General features: G+C 39.3%; 1 protein-coding gene across 7 annotated transcripts in view; it reads left to right on the forward strand.

Moving 5' to 3' along the window:
• LOC139813080 (protein abrupt) overlaps nucleotides 1-17,787 on the forward strand; it is an 84,482-nt gene that overhangs the window by 52,750 nt on the left and 13,945 nt on the right. For 6 of the 7 annotated variants that reach the window (XM_071778354.1, XM_071778359.1, XM_071778355.1 and 3 more), the window contains 4 exons: nucleotides 2,904-3,128; nucleotides 3,531-3,731; nucleotides 3,911-4,076; nucleotides 4,956-5,015. In XM_071778354.1, coding sequence (XP_071634455.1) covers nucleotides 2,904-3,128; nucleotides 3,531-3,731; nucleotides 3,911-4,076; nucleotides 4,956-5,015 — 652 coding nt within the window. Of the gene's footprint in view, nucleotides 1-2,903; nucleotides 3,129-3,530; nucleotides 3,732-3,910; nucleotides 4,077-4,955; nucleotides 5,016-5,901; nucleotides 6,874-17,787 lie in introns of those variants that run through there. The other variant, XM_071778360.1, reaches the window with a different exon arrangement.

The raw sequence follows: 17,787 nt of genomic DNA on the forward strand, positions 1-17,787 counted from the left end.
AAAAAGTGCTTTTGTAACTGCGGAATTATTGGTAAAAATATTTCTCTCCTACGCGCCGCGAAAACTGCCCTTCGCCGAGAGATGAATCTCAATGCATTATTCGATTGATTAAGTCATGCTTTTGTCGGGATAAAATGCTCGATCAGCGTAGATGTTTTTCTTTTATTGTGAAACGGCTATCGGCATTTAATGAAATATAGTTCTCCAATTACGAAATTGCATTAATTATATTGAGAAAAAAAATTAAATTTTAATTCATTATTTTCTTAAGGTTATTTCTCAACAAAAAAGTTAAACAGCAATATGCATATATGTGTATAATCTCATAAAATTTAATCAATATACTTATGTGTTGTACGCGTCATGAAAATATTTTCCAACGTGTCACAAATTATGCTAATCTATTTTTTCATAATTTATAAAATATGAATATCTTCCTAAGCGCAGTTAAGGTTTTTAATTCAATCTATAATTAATATTTTTCTTCTCAGTCATATCGTTCTACGCAATAGACGCGCAACTTGCTCTTCCATCTCAAGAACCATTTACCCGATACGTTCCGTGTATGCAGTCCAATAAATCGAAACGCCGCACCTCGCTGCACCGCGTGCACAGACGTTAAGTCGATACTGGCCAATAATAAATGTCTCTGCACATGGCAGAGTCGAACCTCCGCGCTGCCGTGGGTTTTCACGTACTGACGTTAAATTCGGGGCATCGATAATCGAAGTTGGGATGGTTCTTTGCCGAGGTCGCGGCATTATACGTCTCCGCGCTCTCGCGGTGCAGCGTGTATATGTGCAGCATCGCGTCGTTTCGATAGCAGGCGTACGAGCCGCGCCATCCCAGGAGGTTCATTAATTATAATTAATATCGCTGTCGATAATGGTACTAGCACTTCGTATAATATTGCTATGACGTACGTACATCGCTGTGAAACGCCTCCGCTTTATATGGCCTGCTCTCGCGGTCTTTTCGCGAGAGCAATCGTGATCGATGCCGTTACATCGATGTAACACCGAGAACACATTGCGTCCATATTATGAAAATATGCATCCATTTATCTAGAAGTTAACAATACAACCGTTGTTTTAATTATTGTATATAGATTTATTAAACAACAGATTTGAATCACGATAAATAAATGATTAATTAATGGCGAAAAATAAGAAGGATATATTTGTGACGAATTATACCGTGGTAATTTTTTTCCGTCAGCTATGCACGTAAATATTAAATGATACAATATTCTATATATAAACGGTGCATTATGCAATATATAAACACTGCATAATGGAATAGGTATACATTTTCATGTAGAGGCAAAACGATAACTCTAAATGTTCAACTTTGCTTGTTGAGGATCAATTGTCATCGTCTAACGATCTCGAAGATTGTTCAATATTAAGAGTTAATTCGCTGGTCTGACAGGTGTAAGAATTGATGCCCAAGGTATACGGGAACATCCCGACGTAGATTGAGTATCGATCATCATACGCGTCGTGGTTATAAATTGTCGTTACGAATCAATTGGCTGTCGAGCGTGACTGTTCGTGGATGCAATTAACCATCGGCGAAAAGCGATTTCACTCGGTCAATCTACTGATGAGAAAGGTGAGGAGGTATCTGGGGCACTCTTGGCAATAAGGATGTCATCTCGTTTTAGAATTTTTGCAATTACCAAGACCGAGGCGATATTTTCGCAGATCAAGTGTTTAAAGTATCACTTGAGTCGAATGAAAAACAATTAATGTAACCCATTTCAAATCAATTATGTTTTTCATGCGTGAGTCTAAATACTCTAAATAAAGATTAGAGAGATTATAATTTAGCGTATACATACATAGTGATGCTCTGTCTTGTAGTTTTTAATTTTTCAAGTCATTCCGTTGCGTATATATTTGTAGAAAAAATTGGCGATTTATGTGCGCTTAAACATACAAATCGGTGCAGCGATGCACTAAGATGAAGGGTAGCTCCGACGTGGATTAAACGACGTTGATTATATGCATCTCGGTTGTAAATCGTTACAAATTAATCGTCAGATCCCCCTGCCGTGTCGATCGATGGATGGGATTAAGCGCTTTGCAAGAGGGATCGATTCGCCGAGCATCGATCAGAGAATCCTCGTACACCTCTTAACCTTTAGCCGATGTTGAATCGTTTAGTTACTCTCCTCTTTTTGCACGATGGATATCTAAGTGCGTATGGTTTGCTGAATTTCAGTACACGTGAGAATCATTCTGTTCTGTACACTGCACATAGAAAAGGGCGAAAGAAAGGGGAGGTGGTATTCGTTACCGTCAAACCTTTTGACCTCTCGCGGATAGAGGATCGATGTATCTCTCTTGGAGTTTCCGATCTCCTCACGTATGAATCTACGATTAGAAAAATCGCGCGCTTCCCGATGGATCGATTACCTTGATCGATCGAGCGTTAGAGCGCGTACTTTTTTTTGTAATTGCCACGCTACGTATAAAATCATTGTGCTAATGGCTGCCCGGGATATAGCTGATAATTAATAGCCGCGATTAATTTGACACTGGTATCTTATATCAAATCTCGTTGAATCAGCGCTGCGTGGTTCGTCGCTTTGATTGGATGGATAATATTAAGCAGTGTTGACTGTACGACTGAAATAGTCTGAAATTGAACGAGTTACACACGCAAGCTACCTTACAATAATTTTACGTTTTGCGAGCTAAAATAATTTTCTGTAATAAAGTAACAATGTTATACGATTCCAGATATATAATTACCAGAAATATTAGGATTCATATTTAAATAACGTAAATAATATTCTATCATTTCACGTTAGGATACTTCATTATTTGAGTGTTATGCATTGCGTTATTAATTATATAAAAATGTGAATTCGAAGGAAATGTTAATTTTTGGTGCAGGCAAATCCATGTCCTCATCCAATTGTAATCCTGAAGGACGTAGCATCGTCGGACATGGAGTCCTTGCTGCGTTTCATGTATCACGGGGAAGTACACGTGGGCCAAGAGCAGCTACCTGCCTTCCTGAAGACGGCTCAGATGCTTCAAGTGCGAGGTTTGGCGGACGTTAATAGCGGCGCCACGAAAATTCCGTCGTCGTCGGCCGGCAACAACGGTAGCGCACCTGTAAGTTGTCCCCGCGGCAGTTTAATATGGAAGTTGGAAAATTAATTATACGAATTATACGGCTGGTTTCGAACTTTTAATTAATTTAGCCTTAATTAAAACGAATTTTAATTAATGTGCTTTTAACACTACGCCGTCGCCGCTACCGTGACAGGCGGAATCCCCGGCTAGAATTTCCTGCTTCGTCCTTCAGCTTTTAATTTCACGACTTATAATAGACGTTAGACAAATATTACGAGAAAGTTTTAATAATGGATGAGTATCCGGAGTTTCGCTGATTATACATATAATGAGATTATTGAATGTTAAATATTAATTGAAACTGAATTATGAAGAGTGATTGCGTTACCTTTTTTCATGGATGCTGTACTATCGTCCGCATATTGTTTTTGATTTGGTCAGGCGACCCCGCGTAATTGGCAGGATAACGGAAGAGGGGATCTCAATGAAAGTGAGTTGAGCCCACCGGAAAAGCGAGCGAGAAGTTACAGCCCGCCAATGGGTAACCATGTCGAACCGAAGTCGGATCTTCAGGAATCCTTGTTAGGTCAGGCACTCGAAGGTGGTCCCACGATACACACGACATCCACAAACAATATACAGGTGAGCAAGAATTACGTATAGGTCAGAATAGGCAGCAATAATTGTGTCTATTAAATAAATGTATTTTCGCGTAAAATTGTAAATTTAAGTTTTGCAAAACTAATGAATGTCCCTGCAATGATTACAGCTATCTTTTTACTTAGAATTCATGAATGTAGGAATATTCTGTTTATTTTCAGGCACAGTCGACTGGCGAGGACTCGAATTCTATGTCGGAAAACGAGGAAGATATTTCGAACCACGGCAGCATCCTGAACGCAGTGAAGACCGAGCCGAGTGACATTCTAAATGACTCTTTAGAACACCATCGAAACAGCTTCCCCACAGCATTGTTGAGTCTTCAAGGTAATTATTTGGCTATTAAACTTGAAATTCTCACGTTGAATTTTGTAAAACATTTTATACTTGACAGACTATATTGTTTTTGCTTTGTCTATGATTAATTTAATAATAAATATTTCGACAGAAATAAGTAGACTATTGATCTGTTTGAAAAATATGTTTTATATCGATAATTGCTTATAAATAACAGCCACTTCGTTATTTATAAGGGTAGGGTTGAATTTACGATGGACCAAAGAAATCCCAGTTTTGTCGAAAGGATGCAAATTAGTTTTTTAATTAATGGCACATTTAATTACTAATTACATTTGTAATTAATTATTAATTCCTCGTCCAGTTACTAATTACTTTCGTAATTAGCAATTAGCCCGACTTAATTACTAATTATGGCTTCAATTAAAATTAATTAATGAATAATTACAATTATTTCTATTTGTGTACATAATTTCATTGTATTCTTTGACTTATGAAAATGTGTTAACATGAATCTATTATTAAATATAATAAACTAACATATTATTAACATAATTTGATTTTGTTTACCTGTTCTATAGTCAATTGAGCGATATAAATCTCATGATTTATATTTCTATTTACCGTGAAACAGTAGTTGACTTTGTTAATGCATACCACGTGTACTGCATGTTGAATATTAAAAAATTTATTATAAAAAAAAATACTTTGAATACATTCGCGACAACTAAAGTAATAAATGTTACACTTCTAATCTTTTCCGTTCAAATATAATATATTAATAGTTGCTTTTTCCTTCTCATTTATAAAAATATTAAAATTTTTTGAATCATAACATCTTATATGTATTATGTCTGTTATGTTTATGTGTCTAAAATTGATCTAATTGGTTTTATTTATAAATTACAGGCATGAACATGCCAGGACCCTCCGGTATGCATCAGGTAGCCAATCAGGATGCAAATTATGGTAAGTTTATCAAATCAACGATTTGATTTCACCTTTTTAAACATTCTTAAAGCCCAGACTAGTATCCTTCCGTCGTTTCCCAAGACTCTGATCTCTCGTTGTTGCGTTGAATGCATGAAACTCTCGTACCTCTCACAACCCTTGCATCCCCTGTCAGCTACCCCTCTTATCACACGGTGAGCAGCAACGTATTACGGAGTCGCATCTCAACGGCTCTTCTATGATTTTCATTATTATGGCGTATCTTATACATGGCGAAGATATAAGTCCCTTTATAGTAACTATCATGCAATTAGTTTTCTATTCAGAAACGAGTTTTACATTGTATCTTCGTCATTGTCTTTGTCTGCGGTGTGAGGCTCATTTTCGACGTCACTTATTATCTTGAAAAATTGTGCAAGTGTGAAATTGATTCGCGTCGCGTCGCTACTTGCAATACCAACAAAATTTTCAGGATCAGGAGAGTCGAGTTGTAAATTTAAAATTATCTCTATGATTATCTAAAATAATCTTAATTATGCGTGTATATCAATAGTGATCTTACTTGGTCGCAATTTGAATAAGAATTGGAAACAAATCGCGATATGGGAAGATAATGAAGAAGAGACGAATAATAGGGCGCACAGGAGCGCCAGGAATGATTAAGGGTCGCCATTAACTCGCACGATACCAAGGATCGAATTCAATCCTAGGTTTAGGGAGAGGGGAGGGTACAAAAATTATCGAGGGCAAGTTGTCTTTAATAAAACCTGGAAATACACTTTCAGAAAAGAGAAAGTTGAAAAATGCATAAGAAGGGGCTGCGGGAGGCAAAAAAAAGCGATTGAATAGTGTTTAAGGGATCGTACGAGGTTGGCTGAGGACTGACATTGGCTGGTGGTTCCAGGGCGGTGGCAGCCCTCTGGAGGAGACGGTTCAAGCTCGAGTTCCGGTTGGCTGCCGGGAACATTCTCCACGAAGAACGACCACGCCGGGTCTGGAACCTATCAGAGCGACGGAGGTCACAGCTCGAAACAGGATCTCTCGGCCCTGCTTCAGCACCATCACCACCAGCATCATCACCACCATGCCACCAGCCAACAGTCGTCGCAGCAACACACCCTCGATGCCCTCAACTCCCTCAATAATCTAAATAGTGAGCAACTTACGATGATGCATCAGAAATTGCAGAACAATCTCCAAAATCTCCAGCAGAGCACCAAGAGCGAGCAACTGAATCTGATGCTGCAGTCTTGCGCGAAGGAGAGCATCAAGATCGAGAGCATGGCGATACTCCAGCAACAATCTCACAGGCGGTATCATCAGCAATTGGAGAACGCCAACAACGGCGGTAAACCCAAGTGTCCCGAATGCGGCAAGATATACTCGAACAATTCCAATTTGAAGCAGCACATCGTTAACGTTCACACTGTGCAGACCGAGTACATCTCGTGTCACGTGTGCAACAAACAGTTCAAGACCAAGCAGTACTTGCAGATTCATCTACTTTCCATGCATGGTATCAGAAAGCGAAAGACCTACCCTCTGTATCATCCGGTGCGCATGCAGACGCAACAGCAATCCTCGCAGTCTGCCCCGCAAGTTTCCACGAGCCAGCAATCTCAACAATAAAATTCCACGGCTGACAGAGGACAAGCAGCAATCTGGAAATTGATCGAAGATGGCTCGCGATTTACATATATGCGCGCGAAAGATGATTCGGAATCATTCGCTGATGCCTCATAATTTGTGATCTCTTTGTGAAGACTTTTGACAGACGTTTTTTATAGTGATGAATTCGTTGTTATTGCGCTTATGAAGAAATCAAATGTGAAAAACGCGCTGCGCAGATAACAATGTGTTTGTGTCTTCGGTGGAAGTGAGTTGACGCGAACGATATCATGATCACAGATGTAATGTATATATATTCTTTTCTGTGAGATGCGCTGGAGGAAGGTGCGTAGATTTGACATAGTCTTTAATCAACTTTTTGATAATTCTCGATATCGATCAAAGATGTTTGCCTTTTTTTTTGTAATGGCGTATACAAGTATACAATTTAATAAGACTGCATAAAGTAGTATTTTATATTTTGTTAGTTCCGAGATCATTTCATAATTAATTTATTTTAGCTAATGGAGATAAATTATGACGAAGAGTTTTTACTCTGATTTGCATCATTATTTGAATTTTTATCACTATGTTCTTGCGGATGAAGAAATTATACATTGCAAGTTTTTTTGTTTTATTACGAGTTTATTTACATGGGAAAAACTTAATAAATTAATCCTGGTTTATTTATATGAAAGCAAAGAGTAATTAAAATTTAATGACAAACCGATCTGATTTCTCGTATGTGTTGTACTTCTCCATATTTTATAATATACTTAATATCTTCGGTATTACATTGAATGTATTTAATCCGGAGAGTTACAAATTTACATTTACATGTATGTATTCCGAAGTATTAGTTATTAACATAACATTTCGAATGATTTGATTACACATTTGGCCTCCCTCAGCGCATCAACGGTGGTTAAATTTGACCCTGAATGTGCGTCGAAAAGGCCGCACCTTAAGCGATCGAAACTCACATTCGTAGGTATTCGGTTTTTATTAGAGTTCGGATAAGGGTGCGGAGGTGTCGATAGGTAAGGCGGAGGCGAAAGAGGGTGCTGGTACGAGAATTGGCCGACCTATTTTCGTCCCATACCGCAGTGCGCAGTTCACCCTTCGCATTGACGATAAGCAGGCCTCCTCGATTGGTCGGAAGAGGAAGAACGGGGAAGAGTGTGTGAGAGAGACAAAGCTAGAAAAAGCTCCGCGAGAGAACTTTCTTTATCGCGATATAACTAGTGCGATAAGTAAGGCGGTATGACCAATCCTGTTTTTTGAAAAGCAGGCTTGCGCCGTGAAGCCACCCTCTCATGGTATATTCTTTTGTGAAATCGTCTGCCTTTATGGAAGAGCTGAGCGGAATGAAGGATTACGCAGAAATGGGTGGGAAAGCCGGGGATACGGATTCTCACCTTCAAGAGCTATTGTTATTAATTTCTTGCATCGCTTCTTTTCTGTAGGAAAAAGCTTTCGAATTTTTATACATATGAAGCATCGATGAGGCTTGAATTCTAAATGTATGTATATATATATTTATATACATATACACACACACACACACACACACACACACACACACACACACACACACACACACACACACACACACATACACACATTGCTTATTGCTATTTGTATATAGATAGCATTAAAAGAAGACAATCGATTCTTAGGATCCTGATATTTTCATTTTGAAACTTGCATGAATAGAATTGTACAATGTTATTTTGCATAATTATCGGAAATGGCGGTACACCAGCTACAATCTCACGGCAGCAATCTGTCGTAATTGGCATGACTGATGTACACAATATTAACCACGAGATTTCCCCCGTTCATCATTACGTCAATTTATTTTATAGGAAAAAAAAAATGAAAATGAGCAATCAAGCTGTTCGTATACTTCACAATTTTGCCCATTTCTCGTCGACGAGAAATGGAAATCGGCAAACACTTTCGTGAAAAATCCAGAATCAATTGGCGCAGCATCACTTCGCCTCTCGTGGTGTATATGGGGAGCATGTACATGTACGTGTGTCACGCACGCCATCGTTCGCAATATTACGAGGGAGAAAGAGATAGGGTACGTCGTATTGATCTCGAGGATTCAACAAACAGCACCTAGTACCTCCCGCTCGTTCCTCTCTAACTCTATCTTGCTGCTCCACCCCCGTGCCAATCCCACCCCTCACCCTCCCGTTTCCTCTTTCCTTCGCCGATACCTCTCCCTGTCTCTCATCGTGTTCCATACCATTCGATTCGCCCTCGCGTATATAGGGTTTGATGAGGGCAAGCAACCCTGCTCGGACGATAATCGCAATTCCATTGTCGGGCTTTCGATCGCCGTCGGTCTCGTCTCGACAATAGTTCGCGTAAGGACCCGTCTCCTTCCGCACTTTCTCTCTACGATGGAGAAATGAGATCGGCGAGTCGCGTTGGAGGATAATATTTAGAAAAATAAATAGCGACCGTTTTCTTTCATTACATTGTAATTTTGAATATCACAGCACAGAGTACTATACAGAAACTGACAGTAACGCTAAGAGCGAACGTTTTCTGAATTTTCTGAACTTTGTTAAATGGACAAGTGTGTTAAAATGCTAGACAGTTTCTTTTTTTTTTATATATAATTAAAAAACAGGATATATTAAACATATATTTACATTTAACAGATAAAAACATGTATTATCTCGCTTTGAACTTTGAGTACTGATTATTTTCACATTCTTTCACGGAATGTGAAGCATTCCGAGGAAATATTAATTTAACCAGAAAAACCGTTTCGACTCATCGATCCGGCGACGCTTGTTAACAACACGGAGTGTCTGTCTCGGGTTAGCAGATTGCCGATTTCCGCGCAGACGGGCGAGCGAGCGAACGAGCGTGCGAGCGAGCAAGAGAAAGTTCGCTGGGACACGCGATAGTCGGGCCTATGACCAACGACCACGCAATCCCACAGTCGCAGTCGCCCGCGTTTATCCTCGTTGCGAACCCCTGACAAAACAAACCCCGCCGCCGGCTTATCCAATTCCGCGGTATTTCCACGAATTTCTTCCATCCCGTGCCTCGTGCCAACCCCTGACGCTCGCGCAGCCCCCACGTAAATGGAGGCAGAGCTTCGCATTTGTTCTCAACAACCGCCCGGCTACCTCCCTCTACGTCTCCTTATCCGCGCGCACGTTCTTCTTACTCGAGCCGAGCCGCTTTTCTCCCCTTTCCACCCCCGCTTTGACGGTCTCCTTATTTCGTGCCATCGGCGTAAAGCTCCATCGCCTACAAGTGCGGCCTCGTCTAAAAGCACTCACCGGTACTCCACTCGGCGCGGGTGCGGTCGGGGGATGGGATTCACTTCCGTTTCAGAACGTGTGGTAACCCAGTGACACGAGGCACGGGAGAAAACGATAGGATAGGATAGGATCAGCTGCGAGACTGCGCAGCCACCCGCATGACTCTCCTGGCTATGATTGATGATTGTCATTTACGAGTACTTTCGGTTACTTTGGAGATGCGATAGTTCCTGAAGCCTTAAGCTGAAACCTTGTGAAGGTTTCGGTTGAATGATACTTTAGTAGGAGCAGTTTTTTTTTTCTTTCCAAGTCTTATTTGTTCCTTCTTTTTTCTTATTGATGAATCGCAAGTGCCAATCCCTGCTGAAAACCCGAACTGAGAATAAATCGTGCAATTTATCTGTCCTATTAATTCCACGACACAATAATTAAAAAATGGATGAATAATGCAATTTTACTTAATAATTTTTTCAAAAATTTATAAGGATTATAAAGATTCTGGTTTGGTAAATTATTGAATATCGATTGAATCACAGATATCATCAATAAGCTTATTTCAAGCAAACTGTAGCATCTGCTAAGATTAGATAGCCCTAGGCTATGATGTTTTGTTTTTCGGAGTGTCAAGAATCACTGAAACGTATTCTCCCACGTCTGCTGTTCTTCCAAATCTATGACATTTTTTCAAGTTGGTTTCTGTGCGGTTCTTCTATAACTTATGAAAAAACTGCTATTATCCATAGCGATCAAGCAACCATGATATAACGCGCGATTCTATATAAAGACACTAGATTAAATTCTTATTTGAAATGAAATAAAGTGAAAGAAAAGAAGAGATCGATTTTGCAATTTTTAATTTGATGAAATATTTATTTTAATTTTCTTATATTCTAATTATAATTAAATACTTAAAAATTTTTTTTAATGTTTAGTGTATTTGTTTAAAAAATGAATACAAAATTGTTTAGATATAATCTTGTTTGGATACTTATAATATAATTCAATTAAAACGTATAACGTGAAAATTAGATTTAAAACATTTCAAGGAATTTATTTTGACCTCTGATTTAAAAGTTTTACGAACATATATTTCCTTCTTGACTCTGTGACATCGGAGACAATTACGCGTATCATTCCGGCCACCGAAATTACGTGTCAACGTGACTTATGTTCTTTTTGCGCCGGTCCCGATCTCTCGCGTTAGATTCTAGCAGCCTACTACAGATCCATGTTTTCTACTGCAAGGTTGATTCTCGATCGCGCACTCTCAGCAGATTAGAGCCATCTATCACCCGGATCCGATCCAGATAGCTTCGTTTCGACCGAGCCTGGTCAGATTCTTATCATGCTGACGAGTTTCCCTTAGGAAAACGTGGCTTTGCCCATGTTTGACTACCGTTGCTCGACATTCTGCGCGATATTTTTCAACGTGAAAGAGAGAAAGCTCAAGAAAGCTCATGAACAGATTTCAATATGGCAAAAACGAGCACGTAGCGATCGCGTGAGTGCGCATACATGGTTGCTCATCAGCGATCTTGTTTGCGTCGGCATTGTGTGCGCGTACTCAACTACCCAGGGAGTGCGGAATATCCGCAGCACGTGAATGAAGGGAAGTAAGGAAAGATTCCTCTTCGTCTTCTTCTTTCTTAATCTTTGCTGACCGCCCGTATCCCCCAGATGTCCGTTCAAATCTTGATTTTTCTCAGAGTATCCGGGAGGAAAAGAAAACTCGATTACCTGAAGTTTAATGTTAAGAAGAAGATTGAAATAGATATCGAAATACATCACGTTCTTTTTTAATACAAGTTTTCACGTATTTATACAGTGTGTGAACACAAATATTTATGTTAGTATATTCTCCTAGATAAATTTTTTCAATATTTGAATTATTTATTAATTTTATTTTGTACTAATACTATGATTTTATTAAAAGAATAGTTAAGTTTAATCTTTCGTATTATAGGCTTTATTTAAGCATTTTTTTATATTAAACTTATCGATATTCTAAAAGTAAATGCAATCGATTTCTCTCTACTATCATTAACAATTCTCAGGACAAATATAGCATTTAAGCTCAGTCAATATTACTCTAACACTCAAGAAAATGAGACTTTGCGTTGTAAAGATTGGAAAGATTCTAAAATGGAGATCGATGGCGTGATCAGGTTATCCCAATCGAGCTGTTCGAATCGCAGGTTGGAAAACAAAGATCAGTTGGAAAAAGAAAAGATCCGGAAATGAAACGAGATTGGATGTAATGGCCCACTTCGGGAGTGGCGATGCCATCAGATATATTCCAGGGGAGTTAGGGCCAGGCAGATAGGACTTGTAGGTGGTCTACGCATGGCTTAGAAAGCGCAAAACATCGCTGGAGGACATCGCGGGAAAGATAAAAATGAGGTTCTTGCGCGATAAGCGGAGCAACGAGACAAATGCACAGTGTCACATTGAACTGTTTGTGTCTCTCCTGGTTTTCGCCGTCGTTTTTTTTTCTATCTGTCTGCCCTTCCTTCATCCGACCTTGTTCCACCGACCATTTCGTCTCTTGCCTCTTTAATGTCTCGTACGCCCCTTTTCTTCGCCTTCATTCTCGTGAGATCCACGTACTGCCATCGCGCGCGGGGCGACTTGGGTCGCGCCAAGGGTGGTTCATCGTACTTTATTGCATCCTTCGGACAAATGACGATTGCAATTCCCTCTCAGCACTTGCCGCATTAGTCTCCGCGACACCGTTTGCTGATTAGCTAATTTTAAGATGTAGGACACGTGTTTTTAATAATTTAAACACATTATGATATGAAATTATTCGCGAAGCATGAACAACGCGAGTTACGCCAGAAAATCATAGAGATGTAAAATATATTCGCGAGAATTTGTTGTAAAATTTTAATTTTTGAGCTCAATTAGTTTACAATATAGTTTCAAAAAATACCAGGAATTTAGCGGATCGATGAAAGAAAAACAAATAATAGGGAAAAACATGGCGCGCACTTGGCTTTACATTTCCGTCGTGCGTCGAAATTTGTCGTTGCGAATACTCTGCTTTAATTTCCCTGGTCTATCGATTCTCGTCGACATGAGCGAAAAACGAGAACGCATTTCACGGACGTTACAACAGAGTGGCAAACGTGGCGCGGCATGACAAAAAAAAATTACCTCCGAAATCCACTTAATGCAATAAAAACGGTGGACATCAAAGGCGAAATCTCATTAACGAGGAAAAGCGCAAATATGCTTTTATCTGGAAAAAAAGCGCGAGCTCTTAAACAAATTGACAATAATAAATAGATATTCAAAAAATAATGCCTGCGTTGATTAAGGGAGATAAATGGCATTATAGTTACGATGAATATATAGTCCCTCAACTTCTTTTTACACGATTAAAAATTTAAATGATAAAAGGATAGTAAATAAAATGGCTAATACGGTTGATGAAGAATTAAATAAATCACGTGATGTAAAGTATTTAATTCGGTTTTCCATGTGACGTCATGTTGCGTCTCGCTAATTTAAACTCGGAATGCATCATCATTCTAATCGTAACGCAAAATTATCGGATTCCTTCCCAATGTACAAACGTTCTTTCTGTTTGAGAACAAAAGTTACGGCCGATTGTGCCGACTAAAACGGCTCTGTTCCTGACATCCGCTAACTTTCGTGAGGAAAACAAAAAACGGGAACCGTGAAGAACGAACTCCGAAAGCTAGCAACTTGTCCATTTTCTGATGCCGGCGGCGCTCTTGCTGCCGAGATTCAATCAAACTTGCAAAGCTTTCGAGCGCTCGGCCGCCGAACTCTCGTTTCCGGATTACTCGCGAGTAAACAGCGACTACACGGCCTCCACAGCATGCGACGTCGGGTGTCGATAAGAAGACGCCGAGGAAGAAGGCGCGGATGCTCGAACGCGGCGCGGCGGTATACTTGTCTATATACCCCCGCTTGGGGTACATTCTCTCTCTCTCGGAGGAGAGTTTGCGGAGGGAAAGTTAGCGGACGGAGGGAGGGATAGAGTGATGTGGACTAAGGGTGGAGTACTGTGGAAAATCAATGTGGTCATAGAAGAAAAGCGGGTGGGAGAGAGAGATAGATAGGAACCGAGGACAAGAGGATCCTTTATGTCGGGTCACGTCTTTAATATACCTCGCGTGGGCGGCGGTGCGGCTGCGGCAGCGGGGTTTAATCAATCTTCACGGCGAAGCCGCACGGATGCTGCATCCGTGAGAAACGTGCGGCACTAAGACTTCGATTAAGACCGATTGCGACGGAAGTTTACGGGGAGAAACGCGAGAATGTACCTGCCTGAACAATTGTCATGGCAGCAAAAGATTTTTACTTATCCTTGCAATGGACACCATTCTAAGAAACTCACGGATGACAAATTACTTTACCTTTTGTACTTTGTACTATAGTATTTATGATTCATGGCCGTGACGAACGACATTTTCTTTGGTACAAAGCATTGCACAATTTTCTGTATTTTTTTTGAACGCCATTATAGTTATTCAATTGTATATTTTTTATCCTAAGCTTTCTAATATAAGTTATTGTTCTTTTCTTCCCTTGGGCGGATTTTTTCCCGCTGCGTTTCATTATTTATTTCTTTGTTACAAAAAAACTTCTTACGAACGAGAATCTGTACATTTATATGCTAAATAGATTAATGAGTTTCTCTTTTTTGTGAATTTGCAGTCCGTGAAATTTATTGTTACTTTCGGCATGTCAGTTCTCCGACCTTTAAAAGTAGGGATAATTTCGTAGAAGTGGAAGGACCAATTTTTTTCAAAGATATGAAAGTAAAGATTTATTTTACTTATTACAAATTTTACTTATCAATTAAAAAAGAATCTTAGATTAGAAATTTCTTGGATTTGTTACAATTAATTGTAAGAAATAGCGATTATTTATACATTAACATCTGCGATTTAACTCTCCTCCGTCTCATTATCTTTTTTTCCTTTTTTAATTCAAATTTTATCTTTATAATGTTGATCTTGAAAATAATTTTAATTAAATTTCTTTCATTATTAATCTAATCTTCTTGAATTATTAATTTTAATCTTATGGACGACTATATAATCTTTTAGAATTGTTTATAATTTTTTTGGCTAAATAATGACCTGGAACATACTTATAAAATAAATAGATTTTTACTGTTTTAAAACAGAAACGTAATTTAAAGCAAAACACAAATCCTTAGGCCGTCTACTCAATAAATGTTATATCAAAAATATCGTCAATTGCCAAAAGATCATCTGTTATACCAGTAAATGATACGTCCGTCAGTCGGGAGAGCAAGCATTTCGCGAAAGTGCGAGATCCGCGTGAAAGAGCGAGGAGAAAGAGGGAGAAAGAAGGAAATCAGGCTGAGGAGGCCAGGGACGAGAGAAGCGAAATGAGAGTCAGAACAGTCGGAGGTAGAGAGGGTATATAGGGGAGGTGCGAGAGAAGGAGTGACAGAGAGAAAAACACAGAGGCCGCGCTTCCCCCCGAGGGTCCTGGGATCGATCCCTGTGCAATTTCCCGCACATGTCCGCATTGATCTGCCCTCACTTGCCCCTGGTACCCACCCCTCAGCACTCAACCACCACCACCACCGCCGCCGCCGTCGCCACCGCCGCCACCACCGCCGCGCCGCTGTCAACCACCCTAAGCTTCTTCGGTGGTACCTCCGATCACCAAAACGCCTACCCCTAACCCTCGGTCTTCTCCCTTCGCTGCTCCCTTCGCGGACCAAAGTCATTTCAACTACGTCGATTCACCCTCTACTTTTTTTCTTAACGTGTCCGAGTTTCACGCACCCGCGGCTTAACGCACGCATGTCACGCGCGCTACACAGATATCATTCCCTTTGAGAGTCTCCGATATCGTTCTTTTTACGAGTTCGACAGGGATATAGATAATCATTACACATTTGTAGATATACGTAGCTTCTTCTGAAATCATTAACGCGCACATATTATAAATAATGTTTTTTTAATGCCTCTTTCGAATGCTTTTTTATGCTTTAAAATAATACCGAGAGCTTCTCTTGAATTACGAACTTTGAAGACCTTCCCATTCTGTTTTAATATCAATTTTTTACAAACCGTTTTGTTTTATATGTTTTTCGGTATGTTCTATTTTCTTTTGAAGCGTTTGCAAGATTCTGTTGTCTCACGCAATCGTGGTTGGCAATCTCCTAAGGCAAAATTCACTCCAAATACGTAAATCTGTCTTTTATTTCTTTCTAATGTGCCTGGAACGCGCGCACTCACGTCTTGACACACGCGCGTCACGCACAGCAATATCCACCCCCTTCAATGTCTTCCAATACTCTTTTTTACCCTTCCTCCGTACCTCCTTTATCCGTATCACGTATTTGCTTCGATCTCCTATTGTCTTAAATATATCTTTCTTCTGACATATAATCTTTCTAAAAATACGAGATCCCATTAGTTATTTTATAAATGTGTCCATAAATTGTAGGAACATTTTATTGCATTTACTTTTAAATTAAGCTTCGAAAAGCTTCGAAAAGAAGTTATTAAAATATTTGCCATATCTTAAGGAGTATAAAAACAATATCCTTTTACATATATTTAATACAGGAATTTTTTTACGTAATGTAATTATTAGAAATTTTTTATTGTGATTAAAACTTTAAGTGTCCAATTCAAAACAGCAGATCTTATCTCTCGCTGAATGAATAAGTTTTTACTTCAGCTATCTTTATGCCGATCTTGTCTTCTCTCACTTTATGTCTCTATAGTTCCGTATTTTCCGTTATTGCCGCCATTGCCAAGCAATCTCAGTTTCATCCAGGCGGTTCCAGCCATCCGGTTGGTTCGTTCTAACTCTCCCCTTTACAAATCCAACGCGTCAGGACGAAAGTCGTTTTAACTATACAGCACAGCTTCCCTTCCGTTTCACTTCCTTAAATGTACTTTTTCGTACACGTGCGTCACACGCACAATGCGTTGTATCCTGATAGTTGGGAAAAACTTTCGACAGAGGACACGGTTTTTCAATTCTAGAAAAGTGACTCATCTTATTGTCTCGTCCCACGAACTTCTCTTCTCAGGAACAACTTTATAGGGCATCGGCAAATTATTTTTTCGTGTTCCGTTAGAAACTCAAACATGAGATGTGACATCTTTAAAAAAATTTGATTGAATTTATTTATATAATTAAAATGTTCATTGTGTAAGGCATAGCTTACATTAAGCCTTTACAGGCTGCGATACATGGGCTTTGGACCATATTACAGATTAATTATTATTAAGGCAAATCTTGATCTTACATTTTATTTTGAACTAATACGTTTAAATTAATCAATCTAGTATATTATAAAATCAAGTTCAGTCGTAAAAAATAACTTGACAAATATGATTGAATATAGATAGATTAATTTGAAAAATTAAGGGAATTTAGAAACCGCTATTACTAACGACAATTAAATATATGTGAAAATTCAAATTTTTTTACTTTGTCTTAAGATACGTGTTATTAGGCTAAACGCTAATTAAACTTGACTGCAAAGAGATCGGATACGGGTGCCAAGGTCAGAGACTTAAATGCCTCGATCAATTATTACGGGAGTCATGTAGTTCATGCAATACGAAACGCTACGCCCTTTACATCCCTGCTTCGCACGCGAGCAAATGAGCGAAAAGGCGAAAGTTAAATAAAAGTAACCTCATCGCAATGCGCGGAATATTTTTTTTTCCTATTCCCGAAGGAGTAGAAAACTCAAATTGCGTTGAGGGGAAGAGGCAACTACGCCGGCTATCTAAATTAAACTTTTCTACCCCTTCAGACTCTTTTCCTCTCTCTCGACGACTGCCATATATCAAACTACCTGTCATAAACCTAAGCCTTAAATCGTGCCGAATGCTGAGGTAACCAATCGT

This window comes from Temnothorax longispinosus, chromosome 5 (genome assembly GCF_030848805.1).
Source record: "Temnothorax longispinosus isolate EJ_2023e chromosome 5, Tlon_JGU_v1, whole genome shotgun sequence".
NCBI lineage: Eukaryota > Metazoa > Arthropoda > Insecta > Hymenoptera > Formicidae > Temnothorax > Temnothorax longispinosus.